Genomic DNA, 27,169 nt, shown 5'->3' with positions numbered 1-27,169 from the left:
AATAAAAGAGTAAGTGTTGGCACTGCCCTACAATACTTGTAGTTGAAGTAGCAAGTCAAGAGGTAACAGATGGACACAGACAGGTGAAGAAGTGCAAGAGATAATATTGGTCAGCTCACTATCTGAAATAAAATAAACTGGCTAATGAGTTTCAATGCCATTTTTAGAATACCAGAGCTCCATGTGTGTGAGAGGGGGTCATCCTCCTCAGGACTGCCACCCCTGAGTGGCAACAGACTGTGGAAGCAGCAGGCTCACAGTCCCAGTTTCACTTTGGGTCTGCAAAGCCCCTACCCATCCACTGCCTGTTTCCTACTATCCCTGCTGAAAAATCATGTTTCGTCATTTGTATTTCAGCCTACTTTCAAAAGAAATGCAGCAGCTGCTATGGTTGTAACATTTCATGGTGGTAGAAATGAGCAGAATTTCTCTAAAAAAAAGGCAAGGCTTGTACTCACATCGTTGCCCCTATCTGTGCCATGTCCAGACATGGGAGTTATACTTTGCACATTTTAAGAATATTGTATTAAAGGAGTTACAAATTTTGTAAAAAAGCAGTTACAATGTTTTTAAAAACTCTTATGCCAAAGAAGTGTAACAGCAATCATATTGTCTAACCTATTCCATTAGCTTTAAAATATACACATACAGTTAACTGCAGTATGAAATGGTTCACAAGCATAATTTAACTACAACTGTGTCTCAACACACAATAATTACATATTTTATTTAAATTTGCAGTTACATGTTCAGTTATGTGTTGTGGGTACTTTTATGGGCTTTTTTGCATAATTACCAGTGTTTTGAATCAAATACTGAGGGCTAAGCATTTTTGAAATTTTTAAAGAATTAGCAAGGATCCCGTACTGACTATTAAGATAGTCGTATGTAAAATAACTTTCCTTTTAACTGAATAATTATGCATGAATGTATTTCCTGTGCTCTGTGCTTAACTAATTGAGATGCTTTGATGTAAGCGTACATGTTAGCAGTGTAATGGTTGCTCTGTTAGCTGTTAAGGCATTGTTATATAGTCTCCACAAACACTGGACTTTTCTGGTTTGTATGTAATGTGTATGTTATTCATTGTTAAAGACCTTGGTAAACAGATAACATTGTTATTACCTTAAAGGCCTAACCCCCCCACCCCAAATGCTAATTTTTTTCAAGTAGACATTGTTGGTGCTGCAGGAGCTATTACTGTTACTGTAAATGTGGTTAGATAGGAAGAAAAAGTGGACTAACATATTTAAAATTGAAATAGCAAAATAAAAGCAATCAAAATGTAGAATGTAAGATGTGAAATGACAGAGAGGCTAGCAGAAGCTGTTATTATAAAATTTCATCTACACTCCCCCTCCATACTAACAGCATCGAATTAAAACCTCAGAACTACATGACAAGTTGGATTGCAGCAATTTTAGTTGTTTTTTCCTCTGTGTCTTTTTCGACTGTATGAATTCTGATGTGAATTTAGGTGATAAAGCAAATGGGTCATAAAGCAAACTGTATGAAAGACCCTGATGCACATTTAAGTACACTGAAAATCTTCAAGGAATTTAGGAGGATGATTTGATATTAACTAATGAATTTCCAGAAAGACCAGCCTGTGGCTGTCAAACAACAAGTATTTCAGTCCAGAATTAAGAGAGTAAGTAGATCTTCATGGACAAATATGCAAAGCACTTTGCTGGTGCTATTGCACTCTGTTAATGCCTTTTACCTTACCCATCACTTGGCTGGTTCACACTCATGATAGCGGAGACACAAATCAATAAAATTAACTAACTGAATGCTGAATGTTTTGTTTTAAGAAGCTTTTTTTGTTGTGTTTAAACATCATAGGAATGGAATAGCTATTTTTTCCCTGAACTGGGGCCATCTTCAGCAACGTTCTCATAAAGCATGCTCAAAGGAGAAGAGAGTGGAGAGACTGCCCAATGGATTAACATGACAACATAGTGACTTTGTTTGTAGATTAAAGCCATTGAATTTTGGATGAATTGATTTTGTGCTGGGATAGGTTACCTAACCTTCACTGGTGGACAAGGGATTTTAGCAACTGAGTTAAATGAAATTATAGAAACGGGGACTGAGTCAGGAGTTGTATTTGCTCTTTTTTGTAGCTTATTGGGAGAGTTCGGACTTGGTTATGGTGAATGGGAAACAGTAGACTTGTTAGTCCTGCTTTTCCAGCATCTGCTATTTTATCTGTAGAGTGAAGGTTTGTTGAGGGTAAGGCGAATATGTAATGCTTAATGTAACTTACAGTTTGCAAGCTAAGTTTTGCACTATGTCAAGTATACCTAGGACATGAAGGATGGAGCTGTTTGTTAGCATTTGCATAAAGATTTGTTTGACATTTATAGTCTGGGTGTTGAAGATAAATGCACTAGGTTCCTGCAGTGGGCTCTGGACCTCTGCAAACAGATGAAGGAATCTGAATAATTAAAGGATCATAGCTTCATACTATACCGAGTTTCAGGATCTACACAAGAACTTTTATTCTCTTTATCACAGTAGCGTCTGTGCTGCTTTCAACTATCTCCTTTTATCATCACAGATGGGTAGGGATTGTTAAGGCAGATTAAACTGTTGGACATTAAAACCTTGTTAACACTGATGGAAGCTGGACACTTACCTGAGCCATGAAGCACGGTACAGAGAAGCCTGGCCTGACACTGTGGATGCTAGATCCTCACAGTGAGCAGTAAGACCACATCACGGAGCTACCATACTCAAGTTATTAACTCCTGTCTTTCAGTACTTAGTAAACCACATGCAAGGTTTATCAATTTGGCTGTGGTACTCTACCAGTGAAAAATCTGTCTTTGAAACCAGTCGAGCTGAGAAAATCCCAGCTGTAAAGGGGAGAAGCAATTGTTCTCTGTGCTCTTGGAGTGCTCATGGGGCACTCATGGGGCAACCTCATGAATGAGGTGCTTTGATATATCTACACTGGATAGGTATATAGGATAGGTATACAGGCATTAAAAGTGTCCCAGGGTTCTCTACAACAGTTGACAGCACCGGACTGATTCCTATTTGAATCTTTGCCATTTTTGTTTCAACTAGCACTTTATTGGTAATGTTTCAGGACTTGTTTGAGTTTGTGCTTTGAGTCACGTTCATGCTATAAAAGAGGATAATGAGAATGTGAAGATGTCTTCTGTACTGATATCTCTGTGTCTTTTTTCTTCTTTACAGCATTTTGTTTGCAGACATTGTGGGGTTCACCAGTCTAGCATCACAGTGTACTGCACAAGAGCTGGTGAAGCTGCTGAATGAGCTCTTTGGCAAATTTGATGAATTGGCAACAGTAAGTACAACATTCTTATTTCAATTTAATGTAAATTCCCTTCTGAAAAATGTTGCATGAGTTACACATATTGGAAAACTGTAATAGACTGATTTAGCCCTGTGTGTCATGAATTTCTAAAGCTTCAATTTTTTATTATTATGCTGAAAACAGTCTATTTTAATTGTGTAGGAAAGAAGTTTAAGTTGCTATTTTTAAATATACTTTTCTTCCCCCTCCTTGGAGGCCATCAGTGTTCTTCATTGCTTTTGTTTGCACAAAATAGAGATTATTTCAATATTTACATTTCTCTCCTGCATGGAAAAAAACAGGGTAATGGAAAATACAAATACTGGCAGTACAGCATAAAACTACTTTCTGTGATAATAAGAAGCTAGAGAGTAAAATTAGTTCTTCACAGAGAGCACTCCTTGTCACAGAAATGATGGTAGCTTTTCAGACAGGCTATCATAGGCAAAATGGAATTCACTAATGCTTATGTTTTGGTCATTGCACTTACATTGTGCCAGATTCCCCAAGGAAAAGAAAGTGAAATAAATGTTCCTTGCCTATAACTTCTAGCAATCTAATGGTACCACAAGTGTTTGACAAGAAACGAGGGGAATGGATGTGCCTGAAAAAGTCACACATCTTGTTTCAAATTACATTTAACAATATGCTGAAAATGTGTTTTCCCCTTGAACAAAGCAAAACTTTTATCAACTGTATCTTGTTTGCCAGCATGTCCTCAGAGCCTTAATTGCTGAGAAGTACCACCTCCACGTAAATTGTGCTCCTCCACTACCTAACTACCTTGTCTTCAGACTCTATGCAGCAACCTAGAGAACATATTTCTTCAGGTCCCCAACATAAGTAGCATCCACATTTTTTCAGTCCGAACTCACTTCTCCTTGATGTAGTGTTCCACATGAGAGATCTGAAGCCTGTGAACACTTTGCATCTATAGCTTCCTCTTGATAAACAGCTCTCAAGGACCCCAAGGAGAAAGAAATCTTCTGCTCCACAAGATGCCAAGGTTGAGGAAGACCTATTATTAGTTAAATGGGTTATCATTTGATCAAGTGCTATGCCCTGATTTGCACTAGATGTTCAAGTCATAACAGAGAGGAACTGTTGTGTGTTTCCTTTTTCCAATAAAAACAGAAGATTAACTTAGATGCTGAGTAGAGATGCAATGAAGGTGTAGTTTTTTTGGTATGAATTCATAACATACTCATAAGGCTTTGTGTAACCAATTCATTACTGGAACTACTGGCAGTGCCACATAGAGAATACCGGTCCCCAACCCAGAGTACTTCATAGACGTATGTCTTAGAAATAAAAAGGACTGCCATGTAGCTGATCATTGCCAAGAGCTTAAATGGCTTAAAAAGTTCAAAGAGTCTCCTTGCTTTAATTTCATTACTGAATTTCATCCTCCAAATGTCAACCAGCCATCTAATAAGCTCTTTTAAAATGCCATCATTTGTGGAGTCATCATAGCCATGAAACACAAGGCAATGTAATAACATGGGAGTACTGTGACATAACATGAGATCACACATATGCACACAGAAATGCACATGCCTATGACATCTGACATGACGCTGAAGCCAGGGAGATGGCTACTGTACCATGTATGCTCCCTTTGCAGTGGGCAGGTGCAGCCAACTGAAGATATCAGTGACAGCTGAAGCCAGGATACCAGGCAGATGCCAGCTTTTGGTATGAGGTCAGTTGTTTTTCATGGAAGAAGGCTTTTCTGTTCAGCCTTCATGCATTCTTTTTCCAAATTTGAAAATAAGTCTTATGGTTTATTTCAGCTACGTAAGGAAGATTTGTAATTTGCTTGTCCTTCTAGTTCAGACTGCTGCATCAAGGTGTGATTAAGAACAGAATGTATGAGCTTTCCTTGGTGCTTTCTGATGTGACAAAGGGAGACTTGTGTCTCCTGCAGTCAGAAGAAATGTGCTGAGAAGTATAATTTTTCAGAAGGATTCTGATCTCTTGGTTAAAACAACTTCTAAATATTCATTATTAGGTCAAAACAGAGGACTGGACTGATTTTAAAACAATGCTGTGCTTTAGTATTCAGAATGATGAAGGAGGAAACTGCAGGGACTTTACATTTTAAAGAAAAGTGTAATGGTGATAGGTATATTCCCTGAAACTACTAAAATGTGATCTGTGAGTGTGCACACTGCATGCTGCTGCTTCTTAGGAAGCAATGTCAGCTGGAAGGTGCAGTTCATGACAACCCTCGTTAAAACAATTGTCCTGTCTTAAAACTGTAATGCTTAAAAAAAATCCCTGTCACCACTGTGGGAAGTGCAGTAAATGTAAGGCAGCATATATTTCCTGGGAGTCTCATGAAGAGTCTTGGCACATTGATACATTGTAGAAATAGTAAGTCTTTGCTTTTTGACAGTATATCTCTGAAGCTGACCAGAACCAGGTGCTTCAGACAAACATAAAAAATTCTTGTTGAGAGATCTGGTACAATTTAATCCTAAAGTTTGTCCTTCTGACATATAGAAACTAGTTTATGCCTTTTAGCATTAGATTTTTCTCTGTTTCTAAGCTGTTTGATTGATTTTTTTGGTAAGGAAAATAATTTTACTCTTTATGAAATACCATGCCTTTTTTAAAATCACAATAGCTTCAAATATAGTTGCAGCTTGTGACAGGGAGTTCTGAAGGCAAATCTTTGGTTTCAATTTATTGTCATTCAACTTCTTTGAAAGTTTGCTTGGGCATTCTGTTAATAGAGAGGGAATAAAATTCCTGATCTTCTTACTCCCTACTAGAAATTATTTGTACTTTTATCATGTCCTTTCTTTTTTATTCACCTCTAGAGAAAATATGTTTTTCAAACATTTATCTTGTACAGGTTATTTTACCTTGTAAATCACTGTCTCTAAACTCTGTTAGGAGAAGAGGTGATCAGGATACAGTACTTAAAATGATGACATGTTTTCTGTTTTCACGGTAGCACTGTTTGGTTTCTTAAAGAAACAATCTTAGGTTTTATTTTACATAGGACTTCTGGGTCTGTGGGCCAACTTCAGTCACTTTGAAGAAAGGAAAGTGAATCTCAAAACTACAAAGCTAAATAAAATGAGTGACAGTATTAGTGTCCTTGCAGGAGTGTAACTTCATCCTAGACAGACATAAGAGAATCCACATGGAGAGGCGCTGTTATGAATGCCTCAGAGTTCATTTGTATGTCTGGTTACTGAAGTACTTGTAATGTCACAGTCTTTAGGCACCCTGAATTTCTATAAGCATTTTGGATAAGTTTGCCCATGCAGAAGCTCCTCTGGGACCGGACACAACAATAGCAAGCCACCTTCCTGAACACAGGCAGTTAAGTTTCTTATAAGGCCTATGAATAGTTCAAATAGAAATGGTTTTGCATTAATTTCTATTGGATTTTATATGCTGTTCAGGCTTAGTTTACTTAGTTCAGGCTGTTACTTCTGAAGTTTCTCAGTTTCTTCCAGCTTTGGTTAAGTAAGAGTAGCTTTGTGCTGTCTCAGATTTTGCCATAATGATAGTCATTCTGCATTAAATATTATCAATGAATGCTTTAAACAACTGATCTTTGCATGAAGTCTTCAGATGCCTTGCAATTAACCTTTAACACTAGCTAGCTTCCAGTTTGTCATTGTCATGGTTTGATCCGAGAGGGCAATTGAGCACCACACAGCCGCTCACTCAACCCTTCCCCCTCAGGCATGGGAAGGAGAAAACAAAAGGCTCAGGATTCGAGATAAGGATGACTCGCCCATTGTGGTCAGGGGCAAAAGACAGACTCGTTAGTGAAAATAAAAAAAAGATCAATTTAATTCAAACACTAAAAACACCACCACCACACAGACAGAGTAGGACAGTGAGAAGCATTACCACACCTTAAAAACACCTCCCCCCAACCCTCCGTTCTTCCCAGGCTCAGCTTTGCTCCCGATATCTCTACTTCCTCCTCCCCAACAGTGCAGGGGGCAGGGGATGGGGGTTGCAGTCAGTCCCAATGTTTCTTTCTTCTCAGGGGAAGGACTCCTCACATTCTTCCCTTGCTCCAGTGTGGAGTCCCTCTCATGGGAGACAGTCCTTCACAAACTTTCTCCAATGTGAGTCCTTCCCATGGGCTGCAGTGCTTCCCAGACTGCTCCAGCGTGGGTTCCTCCTGCGTGCTGCAGTCCACCCAGCACTGAACTATAACAGCAGGGGCTTCTTCTATCAGAGTCCCAGCCTTCTTCAGGCACAGCCACCTGCTCTGGCATGGGGTCCTCCACGGGCTGCAGGTGGGCATCTGCTCCGCGTGGACCTCTGAGACTGCAGGGGCACAGCCTGCCCTCTCACCACAGGATGCAGCAGGGTCTCTGCTCTGGTGCACCTCCCCTCCTCCTCCTCCTCCTCCCCCTCCTTTCTTTCACTGACCTCGGTGTTTGCATAGATGTCCTTCTCACAACTGTTCCTCCCAAATCCGAGGTTCCCCTTCTTAAATACGTTATCATAGAGGCGCGACCACCATCACTAATTGGCTCAGCCTTGGCCAGAGGTGGATCTGACTTGGAGACAGGGGAGCTTCAAGAAGCTTCTCACAGGGGGACACCTCTGTAGCCACCTCCCCTGCTACCAAAAACCCCACCACACACACAAACGCAACACAGTCATTCTTCAGCTTACTCGTAAGAGTGACAAATTTTAATGAGATAGATATAATCATTTGCACTGTGTTGTTTTTATGCTCCCAAGGAATTCTTGGACACAAGACACTTAGACTGGGTGCCTTGTTACTTTAAAGATTATGTATTTCAGTGCATTTTCTCTTCATGCTTTACCTGTGGCGTGATTTTACTGTGAATGAGGGAGGTTCTTAAGGCTGCAGTTACCCAAGTAGTGTCACACAGAGCTGCACACGCCCCTGCTCAGGTACTGTAAAGGTCACATCTCCACTCTCTTGTGATACAGTTCAGCTATACCCAAAATATTGTACCTGTAATAAGTCATCTTAATAGAAAAGAGGAGGCATTTCTCCATGTTCGTTAATTGTTCTTTTCTCTGGTAGATTTTTCTCACATACCTCCTGCATCCAATCCATGTGGAGAATTAATTATTTGTGTTTACACATTATTTCCCTTTCAACTTCCATGTTAATGCATCTTGGACTTCTAAGACTTTCCATTTACAAGTGGGTAAGGATAAATGAAGTTTAGACTGTTTTCAAAGGACATCACTAGAAGAGGATTTTGATATTCTGAAAGATCTTACTTGTTCGTGCCACTTCTGGCACCTCATCTATTAGCCATACTGACACACACCACTTCCTTGTTCTTTCCATTTGCAGTTATGTATACCTTCAGGCTTTGTCAGTATTTGTAGGCTGAGTCTATTTTTATTTCTTTCCATTTTAATTTAGTATCCTTTCCTGATTACCTTCTTAGCTTTTAACAATTTTTACTTTCCAAATTTCAATGTTACTGAAGTGGCTTTTTGTACCTGTTCAGCCTCAAAGATATTGAATTTAACAACGTTGCTTCTGAGCCTTAGGCAAAGAGTCAGTAAGTAATATTTTTAATCAGCTTCTATGTTTGTTTTTTAAGTGTGTCAAGAACAGTTCTTTGCTGTGCTTTGAACTAGCTATTCCTAGAAGCAATCACTTTAAGAAATTGATTTTACTGAATCTATAGAATGCTTTTAGTTTATATGAAGAGAAGCATGATAAAATTTTAAGATATAAAATGAGCAAAGTTTTGTGGGCTGGTGAAGATGGGAAAGTTAGTACTGGAACAAATAGATATAAATTTATAGCACATAACCCTTCTTTGTGGAAATTGGTAAGTGTGCACTAGAGGGGGATATTTACAAAGGCTAATTTTAAGGAAGCTTGTCTCCCCAAGTTCCCTTGATAGTCTGTGCAGACGCAGGATCCCACTGAAGCAGATCATGCACGTAAACTTGAGTCGGTTTCTGAACAGCCATCTGGAGAGGTCTCCCAGAGAGACATAAGGAAGTAAGCTTTCTTAAATTGAAGTGGTCTTAATGAATATGCCTGCAACTCTGTAGGATCAGGGACTAATGATTTGTGTCTAATGATGGTGTGAAGCTAAAGTAAGTGGCTGTGGGACAATTTCCCAGGGAGGAAGATAATGTCACACACTTGAAGTATTGTAGGAACATATAAATGCGCAGGTACCACAGAGGTTAGGTCTTGCCTAACCTCCTTTATGGTACTTTTTGGGTAAGAGGATACTGTGCTTGGTATGCCAATTCTCTGTCATAACTCTTATAATGATTTGCATCGTTGTGGTAAATTACCAAATTCTTCCCAAAAATGTGAGAGTTGCATCTTTGTATAGGACTGTGTGAGACTATTCTGATTGGCTTCAGATGCTTGCAGTGTGGGCATTTGTACTGAAACTAATTGTTTTGATTCCTTGTGCAGTTAGCATAGAGAAAGGTATTTCTGGAGTTCAATGTGTGTCATCCAGTGGGAACATCTGATTGCACTCCAGAAGTGCCTGTTTCACTTCATTGTTGTAGAGACAGTTTGACTCATAACCCAGGTGTGTATTTTAGCTGTCTAATGTACTCTTCATACACAGTCCTATCTGGAGCCCTTTGCCCATGTGCAGATCTGTTATGCAGAGCATAGCAGTACATCAGGGGAGCAGCCGTCACGACATCTCCTGAGCCTGGGCGGGACTGTGCCTCCTGTACCGGAGTCCAGAAGCACTGTTGTCAGAGCAGTCAGCTTTGCTCTTCTCAAACCAGACTTTTTAGCTCCTTGAAGTCAATGGAAATGTTTCTGGAAGCTACTTTCTTTATAGCCAGCTGTGTACAATATCTTGCTAGTTCTTCTCATTCTGTCATTTTTCAGTAATTCTGCCAAGTGGAGGGGAATGGCCATTTCCAGTGATTAGGTCTTGAAGATTTCCCATGCTTTTTTGTTTGGAGGATGACTAAATTTCATGCTTTTGTTGGCGCACAAACATCACAGTTTTTTAAAATCCTCTCTATTGTGTTGTTTCCAGAAGAATCTGGAAAAATATCCATTTCCTGAAATTCAGAGATTAGCTTTTCAACATTTTGAAGTGTATTTTGTTTAGGCTTGTTTCTCCTGGAATATCCCTCTTCATAATAAGACAACATCTTAAAGGATACTTAATGAAAGCTGGGAAGGATACAAGCATGCATATCAGTCATGATGATTGTGTAAAATATTCTTGTGTGGTGGGTTGACCTTGGCTGGATACCAGGTGCCCACCAAGCAGCTTTGTCACTCCCCTCCTCAGCAGGACAGGGTGAGGAGAAAATAATATGGAAAAAAACCCTCACGGGTCAAGATAAAGGCACTTTAATAAAGCAAAAGCAAAGGATGTGTGCGGAAGTAAAGGAAAACAAAAGATTTATTCTCTACTTTCCATCAGCAGGTGACACCCAGCCACTTCTCAGGCAGTAGGCCTTCAGTATGTGTAGGAATTGCTCTGGAAGACAAATGTCATAATAACGAATGCCCCGACTTCCTCCTCCCTTCTCTTAGCTTTTACGGTATGGAATATCCCTTTGGACAGCTTGAGTCAGCTGTCCTGGCTATGTCCCCTCCCACGATCTTGCCCACCCCCAGCCTGCTGGCGAGGGCAGAATGTCGGAGACACAGCCTTGGTGCTGTGCAAGCACTTCTCAGCAGTAGCCAAAACACTGGTGTGTTATCAACACCTTTATAGCTACCAATACAAAGCGCAGCACTATGAGGGCTGCTGTGGAGAAAATTAACTCCATCTCAGCCAGACCCAATACGTCTTGCTAAAATCCTTTTTTATTTCCAAGTGAATTAACATATTGACTGTTAAATAGGTTCTCACTCTCCAGGACTAAAAACATTTAACCTTCTAGCTTTGTAAAATTGCTCTCCATGTGGAACAGGGAAGGAATTTATTGTGAGAATGGAAATGTACAGAAAAGATAGGCCAAGAACCAGTAGGTTATTGCAGGTCAGCGTACATAACTGCCAATAAAATTGAGGGAAAGCATTTGAAGCAAAATGTCTTCCTTTTTATAGCAATCCTGAATAATTCAATGGTTGGACTAGATGATTGTCAAGGTCTTTTCCAACCTTGATGATTCTGTGATTCTGTAATTCTACATTTGTTCATGCATGATATGGCTCCCATGATGGTAGATGATTTGTCATGACTTCACAAATACATTACTAAATTACAAGCTTACATATGCTCATCTGGAGATGGCCAGCTTTCCTCAGTCAGAGCCTAAGAAGCCATTTTCTGAGGTACTTCCTATACTGTAACCAGTTTTGTTTTCCCTTCCTATTATTTCTGCCACTCTGTAACTCTTAAGTGTATACTAGCTGTTATTGCTATGAGTATGTCTCCGTTACCCTGCTAAACTGAACTGTGTGGAGTATTGCAGTTAGCTCATTCTCAAAGTTTTTTATTCTGGGACTAACAGATATGCAAGAACTAGTGTAAGCCGGTAAAGTTACTATTTGCAGGTATTATTCCTTTAAAAGATTATCAAAATAGTTGTTTCAATTTTTAAACCCACAGTTCAAAACCTGTGTGAAAAGAAATGTTAAAATGTGTATGCAGTAATTGACAGGATTCAATTAAATTTTCTAATGAGCTGGACAGTTTTTAAAAGTGTATTATCACTATTGGCACACTGCAATATAATGGAGCTGGTGGTAATTTCCATGTCACTTCATTACACTCAGGATTTGACTATGAAGTTTATCTGATAAGCTGGCTTCACTAATCTCTTGCATGTTGTGGCCCACATTCAGCAGAGTTATTAAAATAGATTTGGATGCTATACGGAGAAACCGCATTGGTAAATCTTTTTGTTTTAGTGAAAAAAAGTAAAACAGTAACTGAAATTACTGTTTGTCATTAATGAAAGTTGTAGATGTCTGGAGTAATCTCTTCATCCAGCTCTGGGGCCCTCAGCACAAGAAAGATATGGACCTGTTAGAGTAGGTCCAGAAGAGAGTAACAAAAATGATCAGAGGGCTGGAACACCTCTCCTATGAAAACAGACTGAGAGAGTTGGGGTTGTTCACCATGGAGAAGAGAAGGCTCCAGGGAGACCTTATTGCAGTCTTTTAATATATAAAAGGGGGCTCTTATAAGCCCCTCTTGTAAGAAAGTCAGTGTCACGTCCCGCTATAGTCAGCAAGAGACTTTACCAGGCTCTGTAGTGACAGGACAAGGGGCAAAGGTTTTAAACTAAAAGAGAGTAGATTTAGATGAGATATAAAGAAGATATTCTCTATGATTAGGGTGGTGAGACAGTGAAACAGAATGCCCAGATTTACCTGTTAAAAGTTAGCCTAAGTAGGCTTACTTTTCACGGGCACAGAAACAGGGCCCTTTCAAAGGGGTTCAAAGCAGGGTTCTAAGGAGTGTTTTGCATGTGAATCTAAAACCATGTCTTTATCTTTTCCTTCACCTAGCTGCATCTTTTGTGAATACTGCTGCAGTCTAAGAGATTTTCACTGGGTTGTCCTTCCCGTGGAATGATTTTGGTTTTGTTTTTCTCTAAAGCTCTCTTTGGTGCACAAAATGGAGTCACAGAGCTGAGGGGAAAAAATAGAAAGATCTTCTATGTTTTGTTTAATGTTACAAGGAAATTAAATATAGTAGGAAAGTGTAAATATAAAAACCCTAACCTGATATCTTATAAAGGATCTCTACCCCTCACCATGCACTGAACTTAAATTAATATCTTGATATTCTATTACCTAGTTGCTGTTACTGTACAGCCTTCCAACTAACTCCGACCAATTCACTGCTTTTTCTTCTGTGACCCTGAAGGAGGGTGACTTGTCCTTGACCATTTCCTTAACAGCAGAACACTGTACTATGCCCTTCCAAAGGCACTTGGAGCAGTAAGTCTTTCACTGTACCTCTGCACAAAGGAAGGAGTGGACTAGTATTGCCGGGAACAGGTATCAACACCCAGATGTCTTCAACCAGTCTGTGTTCAAATCTGTTGAAAGGTGGGACTCAAAACTGGTGTCTGGCCCACAGCTGTCCGGCTAAGCCACCTTGGTTAGTGTATCAGTAGTCCAGAGGATAAATATTAAAATTTGCGTTTATTGCATCTGTTGTGTATATATGCAAGAGGGTGTAGGTAAATTTGCAGAACTGTGTGTCTGTGCATGTTGTACATGCACATATATATTTTTGAGTGCATATATTTATACAGCATGATAGCCAATATGTAGGTTTTTTCCACTTCTGTTCCAACCTAATGTACAAATATAATGAAATTGAATAGACATGTCATTCCAGCTTTAGAGGATGTAGTAGAAAATACTGTTCTTTCTGCAAGTCACTTTTGTGTCTCTGTACACATCTGTAATATAGATAAATTTATGTTAACTTCTAGAGTGATTCAAAGCTTTCTAATTCAATTTTTTATTGAGATTAATAGCAGTTTGGAATAAAGTGCCATAAATGTTAAATATTCTGCACATGCTAAAATTGAAAATAAGCTGCAGTGGTAATGGTGGTGATTCCTATCTTGTCCTCTCACAAGACCTCTTTGGAAGCAGAATGAAGTTCTAGGTTTGTGAAGACAGATAAATAGGGAATGAATTTTATTGCTATTTTACATCTTTGGGGAGTTTTAGAGGTGCTTTGCATTTTTTTTTCCCAATAGTCATTTTATACGTAATAACTAAGAAAGGACTGTAACTGTGATGTGGTTAGCCCGGATTATTGAATTATGGCTGAATTATGGGTCCCTGAGGATAAGAGGGACAGCTGGTATAAATTAGTGTAGTTCCCCTGAAACTCATGATGCCATGCTGATTAATACGAACTGAAAATTTGATCCCCTTTGCCTACCTGATAAAAACAGTTCAGGTCTGAGCACAGCAGGCTGCTCAGAGGAAGCTGTTGGAATGGGACTTTCCAAAAGAAAATGGCTGATAAACTAAGAAGGAAGGAAAACAAGAGGTAAAATATGAAGGGCAACAAAACACAAAAGTATTTCTGTGATGGACCCTTTCCTCAGGGTCACTGATCTTCACAGAATCAGAGATCTTCCTTTTGGCTCGTTGAATGTCTGTAAGGGAGAGTGACTGTGCCCCTCTGTGGCACTGGCTGGCACAATGACGAAGCTCTTGACAGCAGTGGCAGGTACAGGAGAGTGGTATACATTCCTTCTTCAGCCCTCGTAGTTCACCACTATCCCCCCAGAATTAATTCAATTCTTAGTGAAAACAGAGCCATCAGAGATTTGCATTTTGATGGCTTCCCTCTACCCAAGAATTATCTTCAATATGTGCAGAAAACATTGAGCTACCAGTGTTTTTTTTCAAGGGATAGTGAAATATTTCACACACACCCCCCTCCCCAGATTCAAACAATTTCAAGCAGTGAATGAATAGGGGAGGCATGAAGGGTTTCTGAGCTCAAGAGCTGCTCCCTGTGCTGCCAGTGCATCTCCTTCCACTTCTCTGCTGCATGCAGTGCTGCTCTTGTACTAATTTTCTGCTACGCAGGGACAATATCCAGAGGTCTCACTAATGCTGAAGTCTGAGGTTTGGTGAGGTTGCCACAGCCTTCCCTTGAGAGAGTAAAGACTTCAGTGTAAGTCCAGGACTGATAGATCTCCTCCCTTTTACCCCAACACTTAAATAGCTGAACCTGGACATGCATTGGTTTTGGTTTTCTTTTTTTCTTTTTTAAAGACTCTAACTCTGCAATCACTAAACATCGTAGGTAGCGACCAAACTCCTGCTCACATTTTTCTAGCCTAAACAAAACAAAATGTTATTACTGCTCATGTCTAGGAGAGTGTAAAACTGGTAGGGTCTGAGTTAGGGGAAACGGGAATCACTGCTTATGCATCTTTTTGTAGGCCTTATTAATCTTTTCTCTTAGTCTATACAGCATAACTAAATCCAAATTCGCTGAATATGGTAAAGAATCTTTCTATGTACCTTAGCTGATGCAGTTTTTATTAATAGGAATGTCAAAAAAGTGTATTTCTAATGAACAGATAAATAACATCCCTCCTACTCATAGGCTGGTGATTCCAGGAGGGTAGGACACTAAAAGCCTGAAGAGCATGCCTGCAAATCAGGTTGTTAGCAGGCTTGCAGAAAAAGAAATGGATGTGTATAATGAGCATAAAATATATTGTAATTAAGTCACACAAGGTCAGACTCACCCTTGGTGTAATTCCACTGCAGTTAGTGGAGTTACGAGAGAGAGAAGTTCGATGTTTAGCTTTTAAAATCTTGCTTTTTAAAACTGTAGTCTATCTGACCTTCCTGTTTGACTCAGTTTGACAGATACTCACACACCATGATGACACATGAGTGTGTGGAAATACATAGATTGTCACAGTGACAGAAGGCAGTGCAAGGATTCTTTCCTGCATTAGCATCTGCCATCTCTAAAATAAATAAAAGCTTTAAAGAGGCTGTTCTCTTACCAGACAGTGTTACAAGAAACAAAAATAAGTACTGATCATCCCTGACTTTTCATGTATTCATGTAACAAATGATTACTTACTTGGATAACCTATAAAAAACCCCAAAACAAAACCAAAAAACCCAGCAGCGACAATAAGTATTTCTGCAATCTGACACCTGAGAAAGATCCTCCTTTAAAAGACTTTGCACTTACCAAGTACAGTCTCTCTGTTCAAGAGAACACCTAGCTGTCTGCTTATGTATTCTACTGGGAGAGGTCTGAAAGCTCCTTACACCTTGTTATTACTTTGACACAATCTTTTTCAAATTTTTTAAAAAGAAATCGTCAATTCTTTTCCCCTTACTTTTTATAAAAAAAAAAAAAAAACCCTTATACTGAGTATACGAAACAGTATTTGACTTGTGTAGTACAAGAATGTGGAGTTAATGGTCCAAATAAATTTGCAGACTTCACTCTTTCTGCAAAATACATTTAAAGAACTACAATAAAAACAAAAACCCAGAGATGTTTGAAACAGAAGGCCCCCCCCGCCCAATTCTATCTAACAGGTAGAATGAACTGCTTTATAAATTGCTTGTCTGAAAGTGTAAAGAAAGCTCTTAGCCACTCTGAAGTATCCCCTGCTTTCCAACCTGGGCTACCACTTCAGACTGACAAACCCTGTGACTGACAGTTGTGCCAGAGGGAATTCTGCAGATCTGCTTGGAAACGTCTCAGTGAGGCACCGCAGGTGGGCAAGCTGCCTGGCTAATGCAGCGCTAGCAATCTCTGGTGCTTTTTATCATGTGCATAAAACCAAATTATCAGCTGTTTCTAAACAGACATTGCTTGTATCAACTGTGACTAGAATTTGTAACTATCACACTTGAATTCATCACTGTCACAAATGTGAAAAATATTGCTGAGTCAAGGGCTTCTTTGGAAGTTGCTGAGGAAACAAAACAAAGAGAGGGAAAAGATTTGTTTTTTTAATTTGCATATCAATCCTTAAAAGATTGCTCTTACAAAACTGCACTGCATCTCATTCCTGGAAGTCTGTCTCATATGTCGAGAAAAAGAAAATAAATAATTTTTCCAGAGATGACTGTATATTAATTGATAAATGGATAAATAAGGACAGTGAGGATAACATCTGATAAGGAACAGAGTGGTGGTTTCAAAAACAACAGGTGATTTAGCCATATGTCTTCCATGAAAATTGATATCTCTCCAGAAATTGCTGTAGTCCATATTTTCTTTTTCTTTTATTTTTCTCCTGCACGAGTAATAAATTGACTTAGAAAAGTGGTAATGGATCAAGTGCTGTGCCAGTCTGACAGTAATTTTCTGTATCCTGTTATAAAATGTGCAGTACTGCTCTACAGCACAATAAGCTCTCTAAGAAAACCAAGTCATTAGAAATGAGCCATTTTGGAGGTAGAGACTGAACAGGAGAGAACGCTGATTGATTAACACATACATATTGTCTACCTCAGGTTACTGAAATGGCTTTTCTGAATAACTTTCAGCTGGGTCAAATAGTCATTGCCTGGCCACAAATCATGCATACCAAATTTGAAGATGAAAAAGTCTTTATAGAGGACTCTAAGGTGTGGACCAAAACTGGATTTATTTTGGAAATAGCTTTAACTACTGAGTACGCTCTACTGCTTCAAGATTTGCCCACAATTTTTTAAAAAAAGGCTTATTTTGGCAGTGTATATTAGTGGTTTCTACTAAAAAACTTAGTGGTTTCTATTTAAAAACTTAGTGGTTTCTGTCCAGAAACCTTGAGTTGGAAAGCCTGTTTTGTGTTAGGATATATTTTGAGGTCTGCATATTACTTTGTGTGCATCGATAATTATTTCACTTATATAATACTATTTAGGCAAGGATCTCAAAATACCCAATTAAAACTCTAAGTAACATTGGTGAGGCATTTTGTAGTATCGTTGTGGAAACACTCCCAGGCCCCGGTGATAATGCTTCTAGAATAATTATGCTTTCATTCATTAAAATATATTAGCAATGATAATTAGTGATATATTTTAAATCCTGCTGTACAGAAGAAATATTAAGTAGTCACTCATAGAAAAGCCTTTTCTACTAGTTAAGCATACCCAAAAAGATGGCTCTCTTCTTTGATTCAAGATCTGAATTTACTGCTTAATTTATAAAAGAAGTAGACAAACCAGTTTTCCCAAACAGTGTAAGCATTCCTTCTTCCATGCCTGAACAGAGGTAATTCTCATTTTATAATATTTGTTGAATGCTCGGAAACATTTATAAAGAAGACAGACATAGGAATGCCTGCAGCTGGAGGCGGGTGTAATAACAAGCCCCAAATGCTAGTGTATGACATGTCAGAGAGAAAGGGATCACTGCACGCATAACCATCGCTTCTGACTGGAATATGGGTAATGATGTGGAGAGTGTGGTCAACTCAGGAAAGCTTTGATTCTTGTAGGCAGGAGACTGGATGAGAATATATGCCTGTGTGAGAAGCTGAACCAGTATGATTGGGTGATTTTTTTTTCGGAAATTTTAAATTTCCCCACCACCACCCTCTCTTTTTTTTTTTTTCCCTTTCTGTGCCACTGAAGTGAAGACTATATAGCACACTGCTGAGGGAGAAATCAGATTTTTGTTAATCCTCTCTCATCATATTCACAACAACTAATTTTGCATGCCACTTCCTAGCATAGTTCCAGCTGTGTAAGTTGGATTCATTTAATCAGGTTATTTACTTTTCTGTGCCATACTCTAAATGGGTAGAAGTTGCCATAGTCTAGCTGCAAGGAATACAATCATGTCTTCATGTCTCCTCATAGTTTACTTGTTGAAGGCACTGCTTTGTTAAAGGCATTTTTTTTATGTGCTCTCTGTTCAGAAATGAACTTTCTGTTCAGAGCTATGTACCAATTGTCACATGCTATCACTGTTTTTTCAAAATGGGAGAGATTTAGCCAGATCTCTTTGACAGTAGAAAGTAAACTGTATGCAAACAGGAGATAAATTCGATGGTAATGCAAACTGACTGTATCTTCTGATCTGCAAATGTGTCATATTTACACCGATCATACGGTATTGTAAATTGTGATTTAAGCATTGGTAACATACAGATCTGTATACCTTTACAGATAAATATATCATCTTTCCTGGTAAGGCGGAACTTGATTTGAAACAAAAGCTTCTCAAAAGACAAACATTTCCTGATATTCAGTAATACTTTGGCTTCAGTCAAATGCAATGCTTTGGTTTGGATTCATACAGAAATGAAGTCTCATTGCAAATCTTAAATTCATACTGACCTAACATGAGGGCAAGGGAATTTGTTCAGAGCTATGGTTTTAAGCAGTGTGTTACCCCATGTGTGTTGAACAATGCAGGGCTGATCTCCAGTATATATGGGAGTATTTATAAATAAATAAATAAACAAATATGTGTATGTCAGCTGTTCTGTGCAGGGAACCCAGATTTTGTGAACCGTAGATTACTTCATATGACCATGAAAGGATTCCCTGAATGATTGCATAGTATTGGAGAAGATTTTATCCTGTAAATATTGGAATATTTATATGAATAGTAAAACTTTCCTATTCTGGTTTTATTAAAGGAAAACCACTGCAGAAGAATAAAAATCCTAGGGGACTGTTACTACTGTGTATCAGGATTGACTCAGCCCAAAACAGATCATGCCCATTGCTGTGTTGAAATGGGACTGGATATGATTGACACCATCACGTAAGTACTGTGCACGGTGAACCTGGACACGAGTGCTACAACAACTTCTATGTGGCATTCGGGAAGTGTGTTCTCAGAAAAACAGCAGTGTCTGCTAGCACTACCCACCTACCAATTCGCACTGCTGCATTCAGGTGAGAGGATACTGATTTTAAGAAGGGTCATTCTAGACATCGATTTTCCACTCCATTTAATCACTGTGAGGAAAAAGTGCACAAGTATGTATGTAGAGGCACATACATGTACTGATTAGGGGCCAAAAAGATACTGGGAAACTACAAAATATTCCTATTTTCATTTGCCACAAAGAAAGGAGTCCAATTTCTTGTTGTACAGCGATAAACTGCTCATTTTGCACACCAGTATGTAAACTCAAAGCCAGTCCTGATGTATGCATTTGTATATGTGTTTGTATTCTCAAAACGATAGCTTGCTGATTTTTCCATTCTGTATGTCCTGTTTAAACCTTTAATTTATTCTGCTTTTCAGAAATGTAATGTGAAATTCACTTTGCTGATCAGAAGAATTTTTTTATGCTTGAGAGCTCTGCATTGATCATTATTTTACCAAGGCGAAAAATGTGAATGTGAGAGAACTGTGAATGAGCTTTTAGCAAGAGCTAGAAATCTATTTCATTACATAGGAGGGAAGAGATAAAGATGGGAAATTTCTCCACTGCTGTATTGCTCTCTGTGTGTGTGTACATGTGTTTTATAGGGAGGCTACAGGAGGGACTGCACACCTGTATTAATTCTGTATATAAATAAATAGTCATCAGCACAGTGCTATTACATTTGGAATGAGCTTGCACAAGTGTGTCACATCAGGGGCCATAGCCAGTTCTATATTGGAAAGTGTTTGGCCACTGATTCCAGTAGCCAGTCATTCTTTCTCTCTGTTGTCAGCTGGACTGTTGGGAATATGGAGTTAAGTCAGGGTTCTACTTCCCCTCAGCTAATCCCCAAGTTTTTGCATTTTACACAAAGATCTGCCTTCTCTGTGAAGGTGAATAGAGCACAGTGTAATCTTAATTTTAAAATGAATAGTATCTGTTAAATAAAGAAAAAAATTCTAGAATAAACAAACATAAGGCTTATGAATTCAAATTATGCACTTTTGATTTGGAACATTTCACCTTCTTTCTTGTTTCTAATAAAGCTTTTGCCACATCAAGTATTTAATGCCTTTCATTTGTATGTGAGGAAGTTTATGCACATATATGCACATAAATAAGTTGTTTTTCCAAAACCAAATTGTGCTCATTTCTGGAGAGTCTTGGTGTTGTAGAAGAATGAGTATATGATCCTCTCACAGAGTTCACTGTAAGTTTTGCTCAGGAGAGTTGGTTTTATCTCTACAGAAGTAGCGGCTAGTTGTTCAAACCCTTCTAATGCCTTAGGGGATTCTCATTTCTAGCTCAATCCATGTGTTTTTATTATAATATTCATTTGTAAAATCTCTCAGAGTGTGAAGACTTGGGTAAATGACTCTATATTCTCTTATTCAATGCAAATTTATCATCTTTGTAAACATTTGTAAAATTGATAAAAGACTTTGTAATCCGTGATAATATGATAGTCTATGACACTATAAAATCCTAAAAGAATATCCTAAATCTGCAAATTATGTATATGTGCATTCTTCCAGGAGTATATGGATACTCCATTTATAAAGAAGCCTTGGCCTTTAGAAGCATAGTTAGATATACAGGCCTTGTACACATTTTCTTTTTTTTTTAAATCCCTGGAAATCAGTAGCTGATGCTCTCATTCTCTTTTAACCTAGCATTAATCTTTAATTCATTAGTTGTGCTGTGTTTCATGTATACAAATAAGGTAGTGATATAACTGTCTGAACTTCCTTTTTTTGAATGTTTCAGTTTTACTAATATTAGAAATGAAACAAGTTCCCTTTTTATGTTATCATCTATTGGCTGCTGTCATGATAATGTAAACTTGAAAAAGGAGTTGAATTAAAAAGGAAGGAACTGGGACTTTTCAGCCTGGAGGAGAGAAGGCTCAGGGGGAGTCTTACCAACGCATACAAATACCTGATGGGAGGGTGTAAAGAGGACATAGCCAGACTTTTCTCAGTGGTACCCAGTGTCAGGGCAAGAGGAAATGGGCACAAACTGAAATACAAGGAATTCTATCTAATGATAAGAAAAAAACTTTTTTTACTGTGGAGGTGGTAAGATACTGGAGAGATTGCACTGGAAGGTTGTGGAGTTTGCATCCCTGGAGAGATTTAAATGCCAGTTGGACACAGTCCTGGGCAACCTTCTATAGCTGACCCTGCTCTGAGCCAGGGGGGTTGGTCTAGATGATTTCCAGAGGCCCCTTACAGCAACAGCAACTCCACGATTCTAAGTGGATGGGCTGTAGTGTGTTATCTAGACATGTTTATTCAGAGGTTGTGGTAGAAGATAGCTAATTGACAATTTCAGCATTTTATTTTTTAAAGAATTTATAAATTGTAAATCTTTAGTGTAGTCAGTGGTCAGGGTACAGTGAGAGGGTAAGATGAAGAGGCAAGGGTATAAGAGAGTGCCAGATTTATTTAGGGTTGTTGAATGACTAGAGACATATTCTGCACAATTAATTAACCTTTTTACCTTTTTTTTTGTTTTAATGAGGAATTAGTAGTGTGAGTAAGGACTGTAAGATCCAGGCTCCACACATATTTCTTCTCTTAGTTAAATGAAAGTGCCTGTTCTGCTTTTGTTAGAAAACAGGAAGATGATGCATTCCAGGTACCATTGCCCTTGATGGCAGTACTATTTTTCTTCTTTTACTGCAAGTGAAGCATTTGTTCAGATACTGTTGGATTCTGGGTGAGGTTATTCTGTTGACAGAAGCGTGTGGCTAAGCCAACTACACAGAGCTTCAAACCAGGAAAATAGGTGCTGCAGAAGATTAGGAAAAAACTCCACTCCTTCACAGAGATCGAAGTTAGAAGATGGATTTCTCAGATTAATTTGTTTGAAAATATATTGAGGAAATGAAAAGGAGAAGTGAAGAGCTTTTGATGGTAAAGTTGGAATGCAACATTTTTTCATTTGGTATGATTATTAGGTGTTGCTTATCAGTCCCATGAGATGCATAGTCACTTTTGGTTTTAAACTTCCCACTTTCATCCAGAGTTGGATGCCAGCTGGTAGTCTTCTAAAAGTGTTCACTTTACTGCAGAAATCAGGTCCTGACATTGTAGATTTATGCTTGGAAGTTCTCATTCCTAGTGACAGGTTTGTCATGTTGCCTGGGATAAATAAATAAAATCACTTGAGTTGTGATTCAGCTGATGGATCTATCAAAAGTGCCTGTCCCAGAGATATGCACCATCAAGGTGTGCTTGTTGCAGGAAGTCAAGGACTAGATACTTCCAGTGGCTGGTTCATGCATCTGTGATTTGACTAAGTTGAATATTATAATGAGTTGATATAAACTGATACTTTCTATTCTCTTCATGTTCTGTGTAACTGTTGTTTAAGTATCCTAGAATATGGTGCTGCATGTGATTACCATCTGAGAATGTTGCCTCATTACATTTAGACTGAGATTTTCAGGGTAATTTTCAAAGAACATTATAAAATACTTCAAATTTTCACAATTTCATCTGCCTTCTGCAAAGTTTTTTTTTCAATGGCAGAGTTAAAGTCAGACCAGAATCATTATGGGAAGATCTCTTTTTTCTTAAAAAAAACCCAAACAAAACAGATAGTGTTATATTCTGGCTCTATTCCAAAAGAATTTCTGCTGCCAATGAGTTATGTCAGTGCTTCATACAGGCCAGGTGTTTATTCTACTTCAGTCGCTGAAACCATCACAGCAGTATTTAAGGGGGAGTTAAGTGTTGGATACCACTGATGTTGCTTTCATCAGGAAACTTTTAACTGTCAGGTTTTTGTTAGTAATATAATTAAAATGAACATGTTCATTAGTGCCTCTGATGTGCCAGATGTTGCTCTAATATGGCAGATACTGTCCTCATCTTGGTTTTGAACAGTGTCTTAGGCCGAGTACACTCTTCACCTTACTTAAATTGCTTGTCACATTTGAAGGTTCAACTCTATTTGCTACAGTATTTTACCTTCTAAATAGATATAATTGTTAGCTAATTGCCATGTAGGAAAGTTCTGCCCAGCTATCCAAGCTCTTCCCTCTCTCCCCCATAAACTGTCTAGAGTTCTGGTTTAAGCTAGCATTATAGGGGCAATTTTATACATTCTTAATAATAGTTTGACTTTCCTTACAGAGCACTTCATCAACAGATATAAATTATATTAAACAATCATTTGGCTCAGGCCAGAAATGTAACCTCTTAGGAGATGAAATGTGATGAAATGAGGGAGTTATTTAAATGCACTTGATAACACCACAGGGCAAGAAGTGAATTGTAATGTTTCCAATTGGAAATGAGGAGGCAGTCTGGGTGAGCAGGATATATAAATACTAGATTTGGGACTGGGCCAAAATACTGGGGTTAACATTCATAAACTTGTCAAAAGTGTAATGGGATCCTGTAATCATTCATGTCATCACAAGACTCCTTCCCTTGACATCTTACCAGGATGTCATTTTAGTACTGACTCCAAGGGAATTGAACCACTGTCTGCATCACTGGCTATGCCTACGTTAGCAGGTAGCATGGCACAGTAGGAGCACATCTGTAGATCACAACAGCTGCTGCTGACTACTTCAGTTTAACCTATACATATTATGGGGGGGAGGAAGGGGAGGGTTACTTTAGAATAAGTCTCTTCTGGCCCCCGCGATTGAATGTTCCTAGTGCCTGTGGAGTTTGAAGAGGTCTGAAGGAAAGTGTCCATGAATCTTTGCTTCTTGAAATCCGGGCACCCCAGTGCGGTCTGTCAGCTTTTCTCTGTGTCACATAGGTGAATTTATCCCATATGGATGACTCCACCTAACATGGATGACTCCACCAGTCATCTGTGTAAGACCTCACAGACGGGAATTGGGCTTATTTTTCACCTGCCAGTTGTGTTGCTGCTTGGTTGCATGGGTCATTGTGGAGGTTGATGCTTGAACTGTCTCCTTCCTATGGGTTTGGTCCTCAGCTGTCCAAAGCCACTGGGGAAGGGAGAGGAACTACATCAGTCAGTTTGAGAAAGCCCAACTGAAATCTCAAGTTTTCCTGTGTGATCTTTTGTCTGAGGAAGAAGATAGAAGCACTAACTTTCCTGATTTCATCACTGTTGATGATTTTCCCCTGGTCCTCCAGAGGTCTGGGGCATGGGAAAGTTTGGACTGGCAGGAGTGAGTTGACCTTAAGTTCTAGGAGAACCAGCAACTGGATTTTCAGCAGTAGAGAAAGCTGTCTAGCATTGAGGAAAGCTTAGTCGGCTTGCATCTCTGTCAAAGTGAGTCTCTTGACAGCTGAAGCCATCAGACCTCCACAGCCGAGGCTCTCTGCCCTAGCTGTCTGCTGCTGTGCTCCAGGGCAGCTGTGTACTGGGAAAGCATACAGCTCTGGTCAGTATTTAAAAGAAAAAAAACCCACACCACAAAAAAACAAACAAACCATAAAAACCCAAACCTGACCTGGAGAAACAGCTGCTGAAATAGGACAGTGAAGGTTTTCAAGCAACAAAACTTAATTGCCTGAGAGGCCTAACACAGTCCCCACCTTGTGAGAAGACAGACTGAAGGGAGGGTAGGGGTGCCTAGCGTACAGGTGTTCCTGGGTACTCTAGGCCATGGCCAGCAGCCCCTCCTCCAGCCGCCTGATGGGCTGACAGAGCCATTCACAGAAAAATAGTCTTTGTCATTAACATCCAAAACCTGTCCAATTCATGTAGTTGAAGTGTAACTGACACAGAAATATTTAGGTAGATGTGCAAAATTGAAGGCCACCCTTATCTTAGAACAATGCCTATATAAAAAGCAAACATATGTAACTGAACGAAAAATCTTGTCTATGCCTTTAACCAGGAAATATCTATTTTGATGCAGATATTTTTGGACCTAAAGAAAAACCCTAAATAACTTATAAAAAATAGGAGGCAGAATTTTTTTTTTTTTTCCCTTCAAATGCAGCACAGGTCTGGATCTGTTCTGCAGATGATCTAAATGACTTTGATGGTTTGTAGCAGCACATGAAATATTTGTAGCTAAGGAGAGAACTAAAATTTAAAGGCTTGGTAGGATACTTGAGCTGTCAGGATAGATGGTTATCTTATTAGTCACTTACATAGACTCTGCACGCTTCTAGTTTAAAAAGAAAATGGTTTTCGATTTCCATTCGTTTCTGGGCCTGCTTTTGTGTTAACATTTTGGAAAACTTTTGAGTATATTGTATCTGAACCTAGGAGAGAATAAGTTGTGATGAATAATTTATTTGAGAAACTTCTTTTTCCTATTCATGGCTTATTTGTGAAGTGCTGGTATTTTTTCAGAAATGTTTTCAGAATTTAAAATGCATCACTGGACACTTTTGTGATGGTTTAGTGCACAAATGTTGGTGTTGTTTGTGAATATGATTGTGGTACTGCTCTGATTTTGTATTTGAAGCCTATTCTTTACATATTCCTTAACATTTCTCATTTTTGATAGTTCAGTAGGGTATATTTATGGAAATTAACTGCATAAAGGGCACACAGGTCTTCAAGATAAATTCAAAAACTTTAATGAACTGTTCATAAGCTTTTATTCCTACTCAGATTTAATAATGGTGAAAACACCCCTGAAACACACTGTCATTTCTGGGAAAAATGTAGAAATGCATTCTTGACTTAGATTTTTTACTTAGTGACTACTTCTGGAAATCTTTTGTTCAAAACATAAAGTGTTTTCAGATTCTGCTTTATGGTTTATTGGTACATTATACAGTCCAGCTTATTTAATTAGGATTATGGTCAGCCATGTTGTATTTTTCTGCTCATTTCATTTACTTTTTGTTATGCTATTTAAATTTCTGAAAGCAGGTGAAATTTCCCCCTCTCTCAAGCCAGTTGGGACAAAGGAAGGTCAAAGGTCTGGAGTGGTCTTTATCATTGTCTGAATTTCACTGTGTTTCCACTTACATTTAGCCTGAGGTTTTATATGCTGTTTTAAATGGAAAAAAAAACCACATTCATTTGCGAACAGAGAAGCTCACACACTTGCAGGTTCGCCAATGAAGATAATTACATAGGTAACAGATACTGAACAAAGGAAATCTCTCTTGCAGTGAGTAGAAGTAGGACAAGGAAATATTTAATCTTTCAGAAAGCTGTGCATAAGCCTTTCTGTGCTGTTGCATAAAATATGACTGGAAAAATGTTGTATGCCCAGATTCCCTATGGGGACAAAAGAGATCTCCACGTTACTCACATTAGTGATGGCTGACATGGTATATACTTCAGCACTTCATGGCAGCAGATTTCCTTGCTTAAATTAAGGCCAAGTATCTTGTGCTGCTCACCCCACATCTTGACCTATGCTGCCCTTTCTGTTAATTGTATTTAAACAAATACAACTATGCAAGGGACAGATACAGTGACTATTCCTGAAATAGTTAAAAAGTCCTCCTAAAGACCTCTCTGCCAGATCAACTGTAGCTGGACAATACTTTAAAAAATATATCGGTCAATGAAGATCAAAGGAAAATTACAGGCAGACCCTCAGTTTAAGGTCTTTTATTCAATGCACTGCAAAATTTAAATTTTAAAACCTAA

General features: G+C 38.7%; 1 protein-coding gene across 3 annotated transcripts in view; it reads left to right on the top strand.

The window, feature by feature from the left end:
• ADCY1 (adenylate cyclase 1) overlaps window positions 1-27,169 on the top strand; it is a 181,401-nt gene that overhangs the window by 77,548 nt on the left and 76,684 nt on the right. For all 3 annotated transcript variants that reach the window (XR_012629129.1, XM_074869914.1, XM_074869905.1), the window contains exons 4-5: window positions 3,208-3,319; window positions 19,367-19,494. Coding sequence is in view for 2 of the 3 variants with exons in the window: in XM_074869914.1 (XP_074726015.1) it covers window positions 3,208-3,319; window positions 19,367-19,494 (240 nt within the window). In the remaining variant the exon portion in view is untranslated. The remainder of the gene's footprint in view (window positions 1-3,207; window positions 3,320-19,366; window positions 19,495-27,169) is intronic.

This window comes from Strix uralensis, chromosome 1 (assembly GCF_047716275.1).
Source record: "Strix uralensis isolate ZFMK-TIS-50842 chromosome 1, bStrUra1, whole genome shotgun sequence".
Lineage (NCBI taxonomy): Eukaryota > Metazoa > Chordata > Aves > Strigiformes > Strigidae > Strix > Strix uralensis.
Note: the sequence above shows the minus strand (reverse complement) of the source record. Positions and strands in the feature narration are given on the sequence as shown.